The sequence below is a fragment of the Geotrypetes seraphini genome, chromosome 8 (genome assembly GCF_902459505.1).
Source record: "Geotrypetes seraphini chromosome 8, aGeoSer1.1, whole genome shotgun sequence".
Taxonomy (NCBI): domain Eukaryota; kingdom Metazoa; phylum Chordata; class Amphibia; order Gymnophiona; family Dermophiidae; genus Geotrypetes; species Geotrypetes seraphini.
Genome location: NC_047091.1, coordinates 149,575,605 through 149,594,207, shown reverse-complemented (window position 1 = coordinate 149,594,207; position 18,603 = coordinate 149,575,605). Strand labels below are relative to the sequence as shown.

The window sequence follows — 18,603 nt, the reverse complement described above, 5'->3', positions numbered from 1 at the left end:
TATTAAATACTGACATATAAAACCATGAAAATTCAATTAAAAAAGTACAATGATAAAAAATACTGTGATAAAAATCCAACCGGACCCTACACGGTCCGTGTTTTGGCAAACACGCCTTCCTCAGGGGTCCAGTGGTTTGCAACCTCACATATAAAGAATTGGACTGAAAACAGTCTATTGTCTTTAAACATGTGAGCAAAGAACACCGCAGACAAGCTGAAGTAGCAAAAAAATGTTTTTATATGTTTTTACGTTTTAATATGTTTTTATGTAATTTTATATTGTACACCGCTTAGAAACCTGATTAAGCGGTTTAAAAAATCTTTTAATAAACTTGAAACTTGAAAGCTAGGCGTCAGAAATGTAGACCTTCAAAATCCTAGCCTTCATTTCTGGCGCCTACCTTTCACACAAGTCGCGATTCTGTGATCTGTGCCGTTGCGCAATTGTCATGTGATCCGTGGTGCTTCTATAGGCAGCTGCTGATAGTGGTGCCGTTTGCAGAATCTGGCCCTAAGATCCCAACTGGCTGGTTAGTCAACTGAACCGGCGTGCGCAGGCAATTTTTAGCACTTTTTATAGAATTTAGGGGAATATGCTTTTGGTGATTTCATGAAACTTCACTTTGCACAAAATGTCTCTTATAACATTGCAGCCCTCTATCGGTCATGCTACAGCATTCTCTGTTAGTTGGAGCTGATGCTGATTCTTTTAGAGTTGACCAATAAAGAGGGAGTTACAGTAGTCTAGTCATGAAGTGATCTTGGCACAGACCACTGTGATCAGATTCATCTGGAGCGCAGGAAGATCGTTCCTGCTTGGCTCACCACAAGACCACCAGGGAATTGAAAGGTACGCGGAGGAGGCGACAGGGAGGTAAAAATCGTCACAGTCAGCCGGGACAGGAGGCGGGAGGGATCCCTCCTGTCCCAGCCCACCGCTAGACCGCTAGGGAATTCAAAAGGTACATGGGGGAGGCAGGAGAGAAGTAAAAGTTTTTAAAGATAAAATAATAAATCACACCAAAATAATGGAGAAAACACAAGTAGCACCGCCTTGTTCACAGCCATTTAAATAGACAAGATGGAACATGATGACATTCCAAATGTAAGAATGTGATATTAACATACAAAGAATGAATGAAATGAAGCAAACCAGTGTCTCAAACATGATGACATCATAACAATGTTGCTTAAGCAGTGGCATTGTGAAAGAGTGGAGGAGGGATAAAATGCATGGAGGCAAAATAGAATTTATTACATTATTATTTATTGGTATTAACTTGATAAAAACTTAACATATAATAGTATTAGCTTAATAAAAAGGCAAAGAATAGACATACATCTGACAGTAAGATCAACTGTACTGAATAATAAGATAGATTAAAATATAGCCATGTACAATTGTAATTAATAAACTCAGAAAACATGTAAACCTGAGAGCTTGTCTTGACAGTCAAAATTTAATACGGGGCTTGAAGGCCCGCAGTTGCTCGTTGGGGCTAGGCAGGTAGGTTAGAAAAAATTAGAGGAAGGGGAGGGGGGTCTCTTTCCCGCCTTGACCAATCAAGACACTTGGTTGGTCAAGGTCTGGAAGGTTCTTAGGGGGGGACATTTAAGCTGGGACCTTCAGGGAGGTCAGGTTTCCTGACTTCCAGAAGGCGGCTTTCCCTTCCTCTCTCCCTTCCGTTGGTGGTTTGGTTGGCGCTGAGGCTTGGAGATGTCACAGTGGTGGTGTCCCAAGCTACCAAGTGTTTTTTGGGGGTGGCAATGTTAAGGGGCATGGAGGTCATGCCACCCCCAGGCCCTAGCTGAGGATGGCGGGGAAAATTGGGGAATTAAAGGATAAAAGTCTGGTTTTTATGGTAACTCGGATTGTTATGAGGTTGCTTAATTGTTATGTTGTCATTACAATAAACAGGGCTGCGGCCTATATATATTTTCTACTAATTCTGTATTCAGTAGTCTGTGAAGATGGGATGGGAGGAATGAGGGGGGGGTGGGAGTGGTGTGGATGGGTGAGGGTCTTTCCAGCTCCAGATATAAAAAAAAAAAAATATATAGATAAAAGTTGATTTGTGAAGTTGACATTCCCTATAGTTTAGTGGACTGCATGTTAACATCAAGCCATATTTAAACAAAAGCAAGGATTCAAACTCCCTAAGTAAAATATAAAAAGGTATAAAGTTCATATCATTTAAATAATGTGTTGACATTTCACACCACGATATCTTTCTTCAAGGTGTTTTTGTTGCACTCTTAAGCCACTCTTGAAGGATGACTGAAAGTCCCTACCTTCTGGGGTCTGTGGTGGGCACTCTGTAAGCTCACAGCTCAAGGATAAGGAGACGAGTCTGATAATTCAAATCTGAGGCTCCCACTGCGCAGCACTGCAGCCTGGCAATCAGATCTATCCTCATTTCACTACCTGTAATAGCGCTTCTCTTACTCTTTTCTCACCTATTGGTGACAGCTGTATATTTGCTGTAGAAGTGTGATATAAAAGTATTAAGTTGTTCCATCTGTGAAGAAAAATTCAGTTCTTGGCTTTCGCTGGTTGTAACCCTTCCTGCACCAAACCATCAGCAGAATTTCCTAAACCTTTGTGGCCAAAGTTTCAAGTTTTTCTTAAAATTTGATGCTATCGCTTATACAACTTCTAAGCGATTTACGGATGAAAAAAAAGGGGGAATCAATGAAAATAAAATATGCCAACAAACAGTACAATTAAGAAGATTAAAACAACTTAAGTAAATGGCGTTACATAAAAAGACAGCAAGACCTAAAATTAACCTGACACAAGAGGGATTTGGGGTAGAAATACATTTGGTCATAGGAAAGAAAACGTGCCAATGTCCCTTGGTTAACTATTGTTCTATGCAGCTTTTTTCCAGCTACTTACATTTAGCTAGTGTTTTACCACCAAGTGGCTTTTATTTTAACTCTTTTATGGTGACTTGTCTTGGTCTTTGTATGTTTGCGTGCTCATTGGGATTGTTCAAGTAATTTTTAAAAATAATATTAGCTGCCATGATGATTCCCCGAGTGTGCGGGTTACAGGTCTTGCAAATAAATAATATTAATTTAAAAAATCAGTGCGACACAATTGATGCAGTGAATAACCTTGTGAATGAGGCTGGTGTTCTGTGCAGAGGGAGAGAAATCTTAGTTAAAAAGGACACTCTTGATTTTCCTATCTGTATGACAGACACACAGACCCAAGGAAACGGAAATTCTATCTTTTCTGCTGTCAGCCTGCTGACTGGGTGTGACTGAAATGTTTTGACACTGACTACAAAAATTCCAGAGCTTTTGCGTTGAATGCTAATACAAAAGTACTATATGGTCTCAGTTTCTACACCTTAACTATATTTAAAAAAAAAAAAAAATGCGACTGGCACCTTCCATGCCCTACTGGGGTGCTACAAACTTTGGCCCCCTTTTATGAAGCCGTGTTAGAGTGTTTTATCGCCGCTGCAGTGGTAAAAATTCCGACGCTCATAGGAATTCACTGAGCGTCAGAGCTTATAGTGCAATGTCGCAGCTGACGATAACATTCTTAATGCGGCTTCATAAAAGGTGGGAGGGGGGTATTATAATTTAATTTAAATATTTACAAATGATTTTCTTCAAGTTACAAACTAGTTCAAATCAATGCACAAAAAGGGTCGGATTCAGTAAATGGCCTCTCCTCCTCCGGTAACCCCCCCCACCCCCACAGGCGTAGTAATAGCAGACTCAAGGTCCCATTTGGAGGGCCTCGGCACATGCATTGTGGGAAAGCACCTGAAACACCCCTACCCCAAAGGTATACACCTGCACACCCGCACACTCCCACCCAGTGGCGTAGTAAGGGGGGGTCCACCACGGGCATGGTCTTCCTAAGGGCGCGGCGCCCCCTTCTCTCTGCCCCCCGGTACTTTCTTTGTCATGCGCGTGTGCCCCATGCCTTCCCTGGTACCTTTTTTACTTCCTCACCACAAGGTTGCTGCCGGCATTGGCGCTCTCTCTGACGTCACTTCCAGGACCCACGCTTAGAAGTGACATCAAAGGGTGAGCCAATACTGATGTGGACATACTGCTCACGTCGGAGAAGTTATAAAGGTATGGGGGAAAGAGAAGGGGGCGTGCGGGCGGCAGGTGGGTGCAGGGAAGAAGGTGGGGAGGGGCGCTAGCAAGCCCGAACTACACCACTGCTCACCCGTACTACACCACTGCTCCTGCCACCACACCAAAGCTTCGCTTCCACAGCCCTGCCAACAGAGCCTCAAACCCTCACCCTTAATCCTTGCCCACCAAGTTGGTGTGCGATACCAGCTCATCGGAGTTTTATAGCCATTCTCTATTTGAAGAGTTGCCATACCCAATGTCCTAGTATGCTGCCACCCTGTCTCCCACTCTAGAAGGGTTATGGGATGTTCCAAATTCGCCTCCAGCGCCTATGTTTCAACACTGTATTGAATTGACCCCTGTGAGAACAATGGAGTCCAGTATTGGTTCCCTTTTTTTTTTTTTTTTTACTGTACACAGTAGTGGGTTCTAGATTTCTTTCTTTTTTTAAAAAAATCTTTATTGATTTTCAAATTTTGATAGTGCAATACAATGAACATAAAATACTGCATAAAATGCACTATTAACTACACAAGTAATACATAAAACAATCATTTTCTCCCACCCTCCTCCCAGCTATTAATACAATAAGACATATGATGTGATTACAATATTATAATTAAGTAATTTTAATCCTCAAAATACATTTCCCTCCCCCCACCCACCCGCCCTGGATGTGTAAGGAAATCTAAGAAAAGGAGAGATATATGACCCTTATTGTGAGGTAACAAATGTAGTCAATGGGCTCCACACTTTTTTAAATGAACTACTAAACCCCATACATTCCGCATTCATTCTTCGTTCATCTTGAGCTCAGAAGGAACTTGGTAGGCTGTTTATGCAGGTTCAGAATAACAACAGTGGGAAGTAGGGAATGTTGTCATTCAAATAATTTGTGCTGTATCATGAACAGCAGAATGCTCTTTAGACTTGCCCTTTAATTCTGTACATTTCTCGAACCTCTCATGCTAAGCTTTGGGTCTTGTGGAATTCATCCTAAAGCCACGCATCCATTCTTAAACTGCCAAGTTAATTGTTCTAACAATGGTGAAACCGGCATGAAACATTAATCCAAGGTGCCTGCGCATTCAGTCACAGAAAGAGATATTAGCAACCATATTGCTGCTGGAAGGTAGACTTAATCAGTTGGAGTTAATTATAATGTTTAGTTAGTCTCAAGTGAGGAATTCTTATAATACTTACTGTAGTTGAGCAGAATTAATTTTTCTTTTAACATAAAGGAGAATGTAATAATCTGGGTTGAAGAGATGGATTGCCTTAAAATTTATAGTGAGATCTCTCAGCGCCATGACTTACTGTTGTCTTTAGATGCTTTTCCTATATGTTTATCTGCTGATTTTAAATGCTATATGAAATGTAGGCTATATTGATAGGAAGACTTAACATCAATAACAGACTCTTCTGTTTGGTTTGATAGCCTAATGGATGCTTCTGGAATGTTAATTTGCCGAAAATGTAACGCATGAAATCTCATTCTGCTGTCATCATGTTGGCGTTTGAGTCGGTGGTTTGTTAAGGATTTTCCCCACATTATCCATTATTAGTAATGGCACATATTCCTTAGTAAATGGACCCTGTGACTTAAATGGAGTTAACTTTATAGGTGAAAAGTTTGCATGTACTTTTCATTCTGTAGACTCTGCAAGGTTTTCCAAAATAAAGGTACCCCTGTGCTTTCACTTTGAATAATAAAGAGAGGAAAACACCTACAGATGTTGATACCTGCTAATTTGCATAGATAACATGAATGCTTTTGAAAATTAAAAAAATATGCACTAATTTCCAAACCAATCCTGAGAAATGTCTCCCCCTACAGTAGGTAAAAGTACATGCATTTTTTTACCCACATAAAGGGCAATTCTATAAATAGGTGCCTCCATTCAACTACCCCTTTGTAGGGCAGTGATTATCTATTCTAGAATGGCATCTAGGCACCCAGATTCCATTACAGAATACTAATGTGACACAGTATAAGTATGCATTACATTCACATGCCCGCAGTTACATTAGACATACACCTGGCATAACGATGATTGCTTAAATGCAGCTGAAATGGACTTTATTGACAATTTAAAAGTTTCAAAAGTCAACATGAACAATCCACATAAAAGTAAACTAATTCACATAGAAACCTTAAGGACCTAGTCCACTGAGACCATAGGACCCAACACGGTCCATGTTTCGACAAGATAGTCTTCTTCAGGGGTCCCTGATAGTCATATAGTGGTAGAAACATGGAAAATCAAATCAATCCAAAAGAACAATTGCGTGGAAATTCGCAGAGAACATGCTGCCAAAACCAAGAGCAATAAGGTTTCGGCAGCGCGTTCTCTGTGAATTTCCATACCATGGCCTCTGCAGCCAATCTGGAGCCACCAGTGCCACAAATCCCAGATGGGCCATGGGGAAACACATAGAAGAGACCCTGTTCTGGCCACGGCCACACTAGGGCATCCAGACCTGTGCTTCCTGGCTCAAATCTTCAGCTAAAGAATCGATCCACATTCTTGTTTGTCACTGAAACCATCAGGCCAAATATCGGCCATTCCCATTGACACGTAATGCAGTCAAATGCCTGCTGAGACAGTGTCCACTCCCCCGGGTTCAAAGTCTGTTGGCTGAGAAAGTCAGCCTGTACATTGTCCACTCCTCCTATGTATGCCATTGATAAATCTCTGCCCAATGGAACAATAACTGGGCCTTCAGGCAGTGGAGCACATCTGGCGTCTCCTTGACAATTGACATAAGCCATTGCTTTGGCATTGTGTGAGAAAACCCTGACTGCTTTGCCTTCCAGGGATTTTTTTCAGGGACTGTAATATGAGCCAAATGGCTTGCAGCTCCGGCAGAATTATGGACCACTTCTTCTGTGACCCAGGAAATGACCCCCCAGCCATAGAGACATAGAAACATAGAAACATAGAAATAGACGGCAGATAAGGGCCCACGGCCCATCTAGTCTGCCCACCTTAATGTCCCTCCCCTACCTTTGCCCTGTGAATAGATCCCATGTGCCGATCCCATTTGGCCTTAAAATCAGGCACGCTGCTGGCCTCAATCACCTGTAGTGGAAGACTATTCCAGCGATCAACCACTCTTTCAGTGAAAAAGAATTTCCTGGTGTCACCTCATAGTTTCCCGCCCCTGATTTTCAACGGATGCCCTCTTGTTGTCGTGGGACCCTTGAAAAAGAAGATATCTTCCTCCGCCTCGATGCGGCCCGTAAGATACTTGAACGTCTCGATCATGTCCCCCCTCTCTCTGCGCTCCTCGAGCGAGTATAGCTGTAATTTGTCAAGCCGTTTTTTCGTATGGTAGATCCTTGAGTCCTGAGACCATCCGGGTGGCCATTCTTTGCACCGACTCCAGTCTCAGCACATCCTTGCGATAATGCGGCCTCCAGAATTGCACACAGTATTCCAGGTGGGGCCTCACCATGGATCTATACAATGGCATAATGACTTCCGCCTTACGACTGACGAAACCCCTTCGTATGCAGCCCATGATTTGTCTTGCCTTGGACGAAGCCTGCTCCACTTGATTGGCAGACTTCATGTCCTCACTGACGATTACCCCCAAGTCTCGTTCTGTTGTCAATATCACCCAAGAGGAAATGTGAAATGGCATGCCCTATGCCAGTGACTCAAGAGAGAGCCACCAGTGCAAGCTTCGCTTTGCTTCAACCTTCCAGGACTGTGGCTTCTGGAGTAAATCCGACTGTGGAAACCATCAGGATAACAGGATGCATATGGGCCTTTGCCAAGTGAACCACCTCTATGGTTGCTGTCATGGATTCTAGCACTTGGAGATAGTGCTAAGCTGTAGCAGCAGGCCTATTCAAGAATTCCACAATCTGACTTGTAAGCTTCTGCAAACCCCAAAATAATTATAAATAAGATCAGAGCAGATCAGAAAGACACCTTCTCAACTCGCTTTCAGAAGGAAAAACTGAAGGGGGCACTACAGTCACTAGTGAAGGAGGCAGAACTGAAGAATGTAAATTTCATCATTGTGCAACACAACTCGTGTGAGGGAGGATAACTAGACACATTGCACCAGAAATTCCATGATTGTCTTCTGACAGTTGTCAGTCCCTGACATCCTTTGCATACTGTAGGTTTTCATTCAATCCACAGCAAATTTTCAGTGCGCGATAGGAGATTATCTTAAGGTTGCCAGCACAAGATTGTCAACAACACCTGTCCTTCAAACATTCTGTATACAGTATATAGAAGATTTATGGTGTGCACAATTTACAGAAATTGAAATACCTTAATATATGTGTATTTTCTAGCCCTGAAAATATTTATCTTAAAAAAAAGAGAAAATTAGAGCATTTACAGAAAAGTACACGTTTGCTAAGGCTCTCGTGCCTGTAGTCATTCTGACTACATATTTTTAAATTTTGCTTTAGAATGAGTGTATTCTATGTATACAAAAAGAATCAAACACATTTATACCATCACAATTGCATTGTTTCAGTGTTTGTACCCTTTGTCAAATTTTCTGAAGTGTTTTGTGACATGGTATAGGACCAGGGTAGGCAATTCCGGTCTTCGAGAGCCGGAGCCAGGTCAGGTTTTCAGGATATCCACCATGAATATGTATGAGATGGATTTGCATGCACTGCCTCCTTGAGATGCAAATCTATCTCATGCATATTTATTGTGGATATCCTGAAAACCTGACCTGGCTCCGGCTCTCGAGGACCGGAATTGCTTACCCCTGGTATAGGACAATATACATAGTTTAGGATTCAAGGTAATAGCTGTATTTACTTTGCAACAACTATAATTGCTGTACCGTTCCCAGTGATAATTGTAGTTACCTATAATATAAAATGTTATTATTCTCCATGTTGCGTTATTTACATAAGCACTAATATGGTAGTGATTGCTTTTTGTTCCTAAGGGACTCTGGCTTATTATACTAATATTGTCTGTTATATAGTGTTCATGCTGTTGTGTTGCAGTATAAACATTAAAAAGTTGACAAAACTGTATTTCCAATTATTTTGTGGCGGCATGCAGCTTTGTTGAAAAAGGCAAGGCAGATGCATTCATTCCTGTGCCCTCGGGATTTTCAGATGCTGATTCAAGCGACAGTTGTGACTCGATTGGATTATTGAAATGCCCTTTATGTGGGTCTTCCTAAATCTGCATTAAGTAAGAGGCACATGGCAGAATGTAGCAATGCATATGATTACCTTTTGGAACCTGTGGGATCACACTATGTCTTTGCTTTATGCTGCACATTGGGTGCCAATTATTCAGATTTCATTTATATTGTTTTGTTTGATGTTTTGGGTGCCAGTGGCATAGCAAGGGTGAGAGGTGCCCCTCTCCACCCTTGTCTCTGCCTCCCGATCCATACCTGATTCCGCCTACCGCATGCTCCCCCGCTCCTTCCCCAAACCTGCCTGTTGCGTGCACCCCTTTCCCTTCCCACGTATCTCTAGTTGAAGTTGTTGCTCACAGCAGTCAACACACTCCTCGTGACCCCATCGGCACTCCTTCTGATATCAATTTCTATGCACAGCACCCAGAAGTGACATCAGCGGGAGAGACGATGGAGCTGCGAAGAGCATGTTGTTGACCTGCGCGAACAACAACTTCAACTAGCTCACACATGGAGGGAGGAATGGGAAGAGGCAGGAGCCGTCAGCACCCCCACCAACTTGGTGCCCGGGGTGACTGCCCCCCCTACTACGCCACTGTTGAGTGCTTCAAGATTTATGGAGTCTCAATATTTGAGCGAATTTCTGCAACTTGATCTGCCTAGGCATAATTTGAGATCAAGTGAATCTAATACTGTAATTTGCCTTTGTCTTCTGTTAAAGTTGTTCCATCTACAGTGTATACAGGCTGTTTGTTTTTATAATGTTGTGCCTGGGCTTTGGAATGAACTTCCTGCATATCGTAGGGCAGTTAGGAACTATGCAGTTTTCCAGAAGCACTTGTAGACTTGTTTCTTTGGGAGTGGGTATCTACTCTATGCTGTTGTGTTGTGATTAATATGTTTTATGATTGCATAGTGTTGTTTGCACTGTATAGTTATTTTGGATGAAAGTTGTGGAATATAAGACACTGTATTAAATTCAATTATTAAATTAAGTTATTGTCAATTATATAAAAACTAATTTCTTTCTTTTGCACTCTTTTGTTTTTACATTTTGTGTTACTTGTAGAGACAGAGAATCGAGGAGGAATTATGGACAGCTTACAGAGGTTTTCCTCACTACCTGTCTACCTGCCAATGAGTTATCATATCTACAATTCCGAGGTCTCTTTCTTCCTTAAAGAAGCCGACCAAGGTCTCATGAAGAATTCCAGTTTGCAATCCAAAGTCGAATCGTTCTTTATTTACAAAGCCAACATGCCACCCATAATTAATGCTAGTTATGGACCTTACTTTGTAGAACAGATTGTCCCTCAAGAGTTGATGTTGACGTCATGTGTTTTTAGCTCTACCAACAAATTCACTTTTAACTGGAAGTTAAAATCTCATATAATTGAAAGTTCAATATATTCCAACAGACCAAAAGTGCAAACTTTGTTTTACATTGCAGGAAATGATTGGGATAATTACCACTTTACTGATATATTGCCTTGTGTAAAGATGATTGCTTTGTCGGAAACCAAACAACTTGTTTCTAGCTGTCGGCTGAAAGGTAGTCTAGGATTGTGTGTTGCAGAACTGGAGTTGCTACCTAGTTGGTTCAGTTCTCCTTCCCCTCCTCCATTGGAGCATCAGCAACCAACAGCCCCACCCCAAGGTGTTCTTGTGGAGCTTTATTACCTTATCTACACAATGGATGAACGAGGAGAATGTTTAACGGAGGATGCAAAATGGAGGAGCAAATCTAGCCAAGATAATGCTCAGAAGCCTTCACCTCCTATGGAAAGGGTTGGAAGTGTCATCATATACCCTACACAGGATAAACTAAAGATGTCAGCACTAGCGCTAGATAACAATATTGTGATCCACTTGCCTCTAAGTCCTGTGAAAGAAGGTGACATTGTAACTTTTCATGTGTCCATCACTAGTGACTCAGCGGCAAACCATTTTACGTTAAGGTAAGCCCTTTAAATAACTTAAAGTAGTTTAATGTCTTGTGGGTTTAATGCAGGATTCTGAACCTTGTCATGAACATTCACCTAAACTTGGTTTTACAGTAGATTATCCAAATATGTAAGAGTACCTGATTTCTGTTCAATGTATTGTAAACTGCTTTGGGTGAACCTCTTCATGAAAAAAGGTGGTTAATAAATCTAAATAAATAAATAAAATAATGAACATATATGAGAGAGTTTTTCATATCTAGATTCTCCACTAATCTGGACCTAGGAGCAAAGACTGGACATGAATTACCTTTAAAATTGGTGGGTATAATCTTGACAATGAGGACTTTTTTTAAAAGGGTTCCTCTAGTTTTCTTTTGATGCTATGCTAAAAAGTTTTTTTTGTTTGTTTTTGAAAGTAGGATTTTTGTCCTAAAGAACAAAGTCTTCCTAGCAGGCAGTTTTCAAAACCAATATCCTTGCATATATGGCCTGTCTAAAAATTGCCCATCCTTTTCCCCCATCAAAGTATGCACAGGGATCATCAATATACATACACTTCTCCCTCCGTATTCGCGGTTTCAGTGTTCGCGGTTTTGGATATTCGCGGTTTTTGGGCTTGCTGGCTCCTCACCCAAATGATGTCATCCTTCAGCAAGCAGATAAAAAAGGCAAAAAAACAGTCGCCCGGGTTAAGATCTGAGAGTGGAAAAGTGTGGAGTGTATCCACACCTGGAGGATCAGAGAGGAAACGTGCAGGACAGGGAGGAGCAGAGCGCCTGAGGCGGCTATGAAATTCACCAGAGCGGGGAGAGCTGCTTGTCAGTGCCATGTGGGGGATCGTCCTTGCCGTGCATAGACCGCGTTCAGGAGCCTTCTGCAACCCGGGATCTGGGCTCGGGCATGCGCATCGGGTTTCACAGGCTTGTATTACCATGCACCCCAGGCACTCCACCTTGTTTGTAAACAGTGCACCCCCTTCACTGGCCGCCACATTCCAGAAAAGTAAGAGGACATAACTGAGTTCTGAGTCTGGGCATGTACCTAGAAAAGTTATTTGCGGTTTTTCCATATTCGCGGACAGACTCTGCCCTTAACCACCATGAATATGGAGGGAGAAGTGTACTTTTACTTGTGGGGAGAAGAGGCTGGTTAGATTATATAGTTTTGCATTTTTGAAACTACGAACCAGGAAAACTACGTATGAGGGCAACATTTGATGGCACTGGTGCCATCCAACTTTAAATATGTAATGTAACCATTTAAAAGTTGTATGTATTCTTAGCAGCCCTCTTCATAAAGGGGCTGGCACTAGAAATCCTTTTCTGAATCTAAATAAATAGTAAATGTAAGTGTTTTTTTTTTTTCCTGACAGTCAGTACTGAGCATTCTTTTTCACCTAATATCCAGTTTGGGCTAATGGCTTTTCACATTGCCATGAGATTTTATGACTAGTTGCTGTTAATGCTCACTGCAAACTGTAAACCCACAAGAAACTTGTTCTCCATGTATGCTTATGAAACGATGTTTTGGATTGTCATCCAAAGACTTTCTACAAGCCGTTATAGGCACAAACGGGCTCATTTTCAAAAAAAGATAGACGTTCAAAAGACAGCATAAACCAGCACTTGGATGTCTTACTAGTCAAAACATTCAAGTGGACATTCTCAAAATGGACTTTCTGGACGTCTGTTGGCCGTTTTGTCTCCAGTGTGTTTAAAACTTAAGGCGTATTTTGGGTGGGTTTAGGACTTGGATGCTCGGAAGGGATAATCAAACCTTTAAAAAAATGTCCAGGGCTCTTTTTAGATGTTTAGGTCTAAACCTGTTTTAAAAGTGTCTAAATGCTAAAAAGGTGCTCAAACTGACCAGATGACCACTGGAGGGATTAAGGCATGACCCCCCTCATTCCCCCATTGGTCACCAACACCCTGCCACCACCAAAAGATGGGGTAATAAAACAGTACTTTCAAATTGTCCTATCCTAGCCAAAAGTCTTTCCATCAGCTGATAGCGGCAGTGGACTCCCGATCAGCTGAGACAGTTTTGTGGGGTTCTGCTGAGTCAGCTGATCGGGATTCCCCTGCCACGATCAGCTGATCGGAGGCCTTTCAGACAAGGTAGTTGGGTACCATATGCCAGCTGCTTGGACGTCCGAAAATCTGAATTTTGAAAATGGTAAAAAAAGATAGACGTACTAAGGGCCATTTAAAAAAAAAAAAAAAAAAAAGATACACGTCTGGCAGCTTTGAAAACGGACATTTTTTCTACTGGGTTTGTGGACGTCTTTCCCAAAATGTCCAACCTCAGACTTAGACGTTCCACTGAAAATTCCCCTCCACTTGTGATGTCATCAGTTGTTCAACACTTGATTCCAGCGTGGCAACGCAGTTGCTCAGTGTCAGGTTATTTAAGGTAGCAAACTGATATCTACAACTCCTTCCATGTCTATAGGTTGACAGATTCTTCAAAAGCACATCAAAATGTATCATCCCTGTGAATTGTTTGTTAATTGTAATCTGTTAGAATATTAGGCAAGCCATAGTCCAAAACATTTATTTACCTAAAAGAGATGTGAAAATGATCTTTAATCTGCTGTTGGCAGGTTTCTGAAACAAACTTGATAAAAATATGAAATTATTGTCCATTTCTAAGTAGCTAGGGGGTCCTTTTACTAAGGTGCGCTAGCCGTTTTAGCACGCAATAAACGCTAACGCATCCATAGGATATAATGGACGCGTTAGAGTTTAGCACGCGCTAAAACGGCTTGCGCGCCTTAGTAAAGGGACCCCTAGATTCTTTTGCAAATCTGTTCTGAAATTTACCCACCTGTCTCAAACACGGGAGATTCATCTGAGTACTTTTACTTAGAGAATGACACGGGGACAAATTTGTCCCCTTCCCTGCAGGAACTCAATTTCCCCGTCCCGTCTCCATGAATTTTATCGCTGTCCCTGTCTTTGCCCCATTCCTGTAAGCTCTGCCTTAACTGCACAAGCCAAAATGTTTGAGGCTTGTGCAGATGAGGACAGAGCTTAGGCATTGGTGGAATGAGGCAAAATGACATCACAATCTGAGCTCTAGAATGTTGCTACTTATGATTTTAAAGGGTTTGAGGCTTGTGCGGATGAGGACAGAGCTTAGGCATTGGTGGAATGAGGCAAAATGACATCACAATCTGAGCTCTAGAATGTTGCTACTTATGATTTTAAAGGGTTTGAGGCTTGTGCGGATAAGGACAGAGCTTAGGCATTGGTGGAATGAGGCATTATGACATCACAATCTGAGCTCTAGAATGTTGCTACTTAGGATTTTAAAGTTTTTGAGGCTTGTACAGATGAGGACAGAGCTTGCAGGAATGGGGCAGGGGCAAGAAAAGAACTCGCGGGGATGTGGTGGGAAAATGAGTTCCCGTGGAGATGGGGAAAAACTTGTCCCTTTGTCATTCTCTACAGAGGACAGTATTTGACCTGTGCAGACTGTAGGACAGAGGGGATCTCCTTCAGTATATATGGCAGGACTAAGCCACAGGTGTCAAAGTCGGTCCTCGAGGGCCAGAATCCAGTCGGGTTTTCAGGATTTCCCCAATGAATCTGCATGAGATCTATTTGCATGCACTGCTTTCAATGCATATTCATTGGGGAAATCCAGAAAACCCGACTGGATTCTGGCCCTCGAGGAGGGACTTTGACACCCCTGCTCTAAGCTGTACAGAAGCCCTACAACTGTAATGCTGTCAATGGGTGGTTGTGCTTTCAATCACTAGAGCCATACAGATTCCCTGCTTTTCTCGTTATGCAGTTTGTTTTAAATTTATGTGATTTTGTGTGTGGGGTTTTTTATTTTTATTTTTTTTCTTCTTCTCTCTTTTTCTAGCATTTGCCAGAGAGGTGTTGTTTGGTGCTGGTATTTTTATGTATGTTTTGTATTTTATTGAATTTTATTTGACTATGTATGTAATTTTGGAACCCGCTTAGCATTGTTGGATTTGCGGGATAAAAAAAAAAAAAAAAAAAAAAAAAAGAGTCCTGCAGAGCTTGCCTGGCTTTCATTACTGAAAATGTATAAGTGAAACAGCACCCCCCCAACCCAAGCAAGATTACAGGTGGAGGACACCTGCTCAGCTTAGAGGACCTCACTGCCAGTTAGGTTTTCAGGGTATCCACGATAAACATACAAGAGATGAATTCACATACGCTAGGGGCTCCTTTTACAAAGGTGCGCTAGCGGTTTTAGCGTATGCTGAAATACCGCATGCGCTAACCCCTACCGCCTCCTTTTAAGCAGGCGGTAATTTTTTGGCTAAACTTGTGCCTGCTCTAAAAATGCTAGCGCACTTTAGTAAAAGGAGCCCTAGGTTGTCAATCTATGCAGATTTTTCTGATTCACATTCATTGCGGATATCCTGAAAATCTCCAGCCCAGGTTTAGAAAATCATAGAAAAACATAGGAGTTTTGTTTCCCTTATAGAGTTATGACAAAATGAACGTGGCAGGAATTGTTCGGTTAGAAATGCAATTTGACATTGACAGACACCATTGCTTCCTGTCAGCACCTGTCCTGTTCCTTTAATGTCAACTGCTTTATCACAGAAGTTCGTGTATGTGCCATATCACCTTAAAAATTACCTGATATGTCTTATTGCTGGTATCCAATTCCATGTAGAAGAACTCCTCGGAAGTTTTTTTGCCGATGATGTGGGTGGAGCAGGTTTAAGCATTTATGCTCTGCCTAAAACAAAACCTGAGGCTTTCTCTTCCGTTGGGATAGTGCTCTCAATTAAAACAGTGGAGTTTTTATATACAGATTTAATATTATAGAAGAACTGTAGGTACCATTTGAACATTTTATATCTGCAAAGGTGATCTCAAGGCACGCTCGTGGGAAAGGAATCCTCCTTCAGTGGTAGGCTTTCCAGAGGATCAGCTGAATAAACCAAATGTTGTGGACTGATGGTGGTACTGTGGTCAACCGTTCCTGGCCCTGCGGATAACCACAAGAAACAAAATCTTTTCCAGAGAAAGGAAAATGGTAAAAACCAGAGGACATAATTTGAGGTTGAGGGGTGGTAGATTCAGGGGCAATGTTAGGAAATTCTACTTTACGGAGAGGGTGGTGGATGCCTGGAATGTGCTCCCGAGAGAAGTGGTGGAGAGGAAAACATTGACGGAGTTCAAAGAAGCGTGGGATGAACACAGAGGATCTAGAATCAGAAAATAATAGTAAATATTGAAGAACTGGGCAGACTTGCATGGTCTGTGTCTGTATATGGCCGTTTGGTTGAGGATGGGCTGCGGAAGGCTTCAGTGGCTGGGAGGGTGTGGATGCGCTGGAGTGAGCTTTGACGGAGACTTCAGCAGTTGGAGCCCAAGCACAGTACTGGGTAGAGCTTTGGATTCTTGTCCAGAAATAGCTAAGAAGAAAATTAAAAAATAAAAATAAAAATTTAAATTGAATCGGGTTGGGTAGACTGAATGGACCATTCGAGTCTTTTATCTGCCGTCATCTACTATGTTACTATGTATCTCCATGTCATTCTTTAAGGAGAGAGGAAAGAATCAGAATATGAATGACAGCAAATGAGTCACAAAACAGGAACCCAATGGCTGGATGCCCAACACAATTGAAATTTTTGAAGTACAAAACCCCCCAATCAAACACACACAAGCCCCAAGCACTCGGCCTCAAACCACAATAATCAATTGTCCTGATCCTGGTTGTATGTTCCCTTTGCAATTGCTAATAAAGATAATTAAAAAAAAAAAAGAATATGAATGGGCCCAGCCACTGACCCTCAAGCCTTACAATGAAGAATGCTGCTGTAGAAGAACTGAGGTTGCGATAGAAACATAGAAACATAGAAAGTGACGGCAGATAAGAGCCAAGGCCCATCAAGTCTGCCCACACCAATGACCCTCCCCTACCTCCCTTTGCGAAGAGATTCCACCTTTCGATCCCATTTAGCTTTAAGATCAGGCACACTGCTGGCCTCAATCACCTGTATCGGAAGACCATTCAATCGATCCACCATCCTCTCGGTGAAGAAGACACTAAGGAATGACATGGATGGTTTCCTGTTCTCTATTCAGTAACACTACGGGACTGTGGGACACTGCAGTATCACAATGGGCCATCCATTCTCAGCACCCACTGCTATTTCTTGGATAGGGAAAGGAAAGGGTTTTTTTATATACCACTTGGACAAGATGTATTAAGCCAGTGTTTTTCAACCTTTTTACACCTATGGACCGGCAGAAATAAAATAATTATTCTGTGGACCGGCATCGGTCCGTGGACCGGCGATTGAAGAACACTGGGCTAATGGCCAGACCCTGCCCATCTCTACCCAATCTCCACCCCAGACCCCGCCCCCATAATAGTACTAATTGCACCTTGTACGTCCCGTGCCTCATCTGGAAGCCTTCCCTCTGATGTTGCAACGTCAGAGAGAAGGCTTCCGGTTCAGGCGCAGGATGCCCGTAGGAGCCACTGCCCGTGGCTTTGTGCACTGAATCAGTGAGGAAGAGGGAGCTGGCTCGAAGATAACGCTGCATCGATCGCACCGTGGACTGGCGGTTGAAGAACACTGTTTTGGGTCTGATGCACGTGCTGGCCCTGTGGACCGGCAAGAAATTTCTGTGGACCGGCACTGGTCCATGGACCGGTAGTTGAAGAACACTGTATTAAGCAGTTTATAATCAGGTTCTCAAGCATTTTTCCCTATCCTTCCTGATGGGCTCACAGTCTGTCTAATGTACCTGAGACAGTGGAGGATTAAGTGATTTGGCCAGGGTCACAAGGAGCAGTGCAAGGAAGAACTTCGTATGTTTCGTCATGGCAGATGAGAAAGACGTGTCTTTGAGAGTACACCAGAAGTGTATGATTGAATTTTGTATGAAACTTGGAAAGAGCGGTAATGAAACTCTTGAAATGTTATTGCAAGCATACACTGGTGAAACTATTAACCGTGCTGGCATACTCTCACAAAAACGTCATCCTCATCTGCCATGACGAAACATACGAAGTTCTTCCTCTCGCTGTGACCCAACAACAAAGACTAAGGCAGTCCAACTGCAGGTTCAGAAACTTTGATGTACGAGCTTCACAAGGACTGGCAAAGCGTTGGACAAAAAAATCTCCCCAGAGTCAGTCTCATTACTTTTCAGTCGGCCCTCAAATATACATGCATACATATAAGAACATAAGAACATAAGAACTGCCATCTCCGGATCAGACCTTCGGTCCATCAAGTCCGGCGATCCGCACACGCGGAGGCCCCGCCAGGTGTACACCTGGCGTAATTTATAGTCCACCATATCTTTATATGCCTCTCTTAAGGAGATATGCATCTAGTTTGCTCTTGAAGCCTAGGACGGTTGATTCCGCAATAATCTCCTCTGGGAGGGCATTCC

The 18,603-nt window shown here is 42.4% G+C and overlaps 1 protein-coding gene across 1 annotated transcript in view; it reads left to right on the top strand.

Annotated features, from left to right (window-relative positions):
* Window positions 1–18,603, top strand: part of TMEM132B (transmembrane protein 132B) — a 709,727-nt gene that overhangs the window by 161,802 nt on the left and 529,322 nt on the right. The window contains exon 2 of the mRNA XM_033956153.1: window positions 10,318–11,206. Coding sequence (XP_033812044.1) covers window positions 10,318–11,206 — 889 coding nt within the window. The remainder of the gene's footprint in view (window positions 1–10,317; window positions 11,207–18,603) is intronic.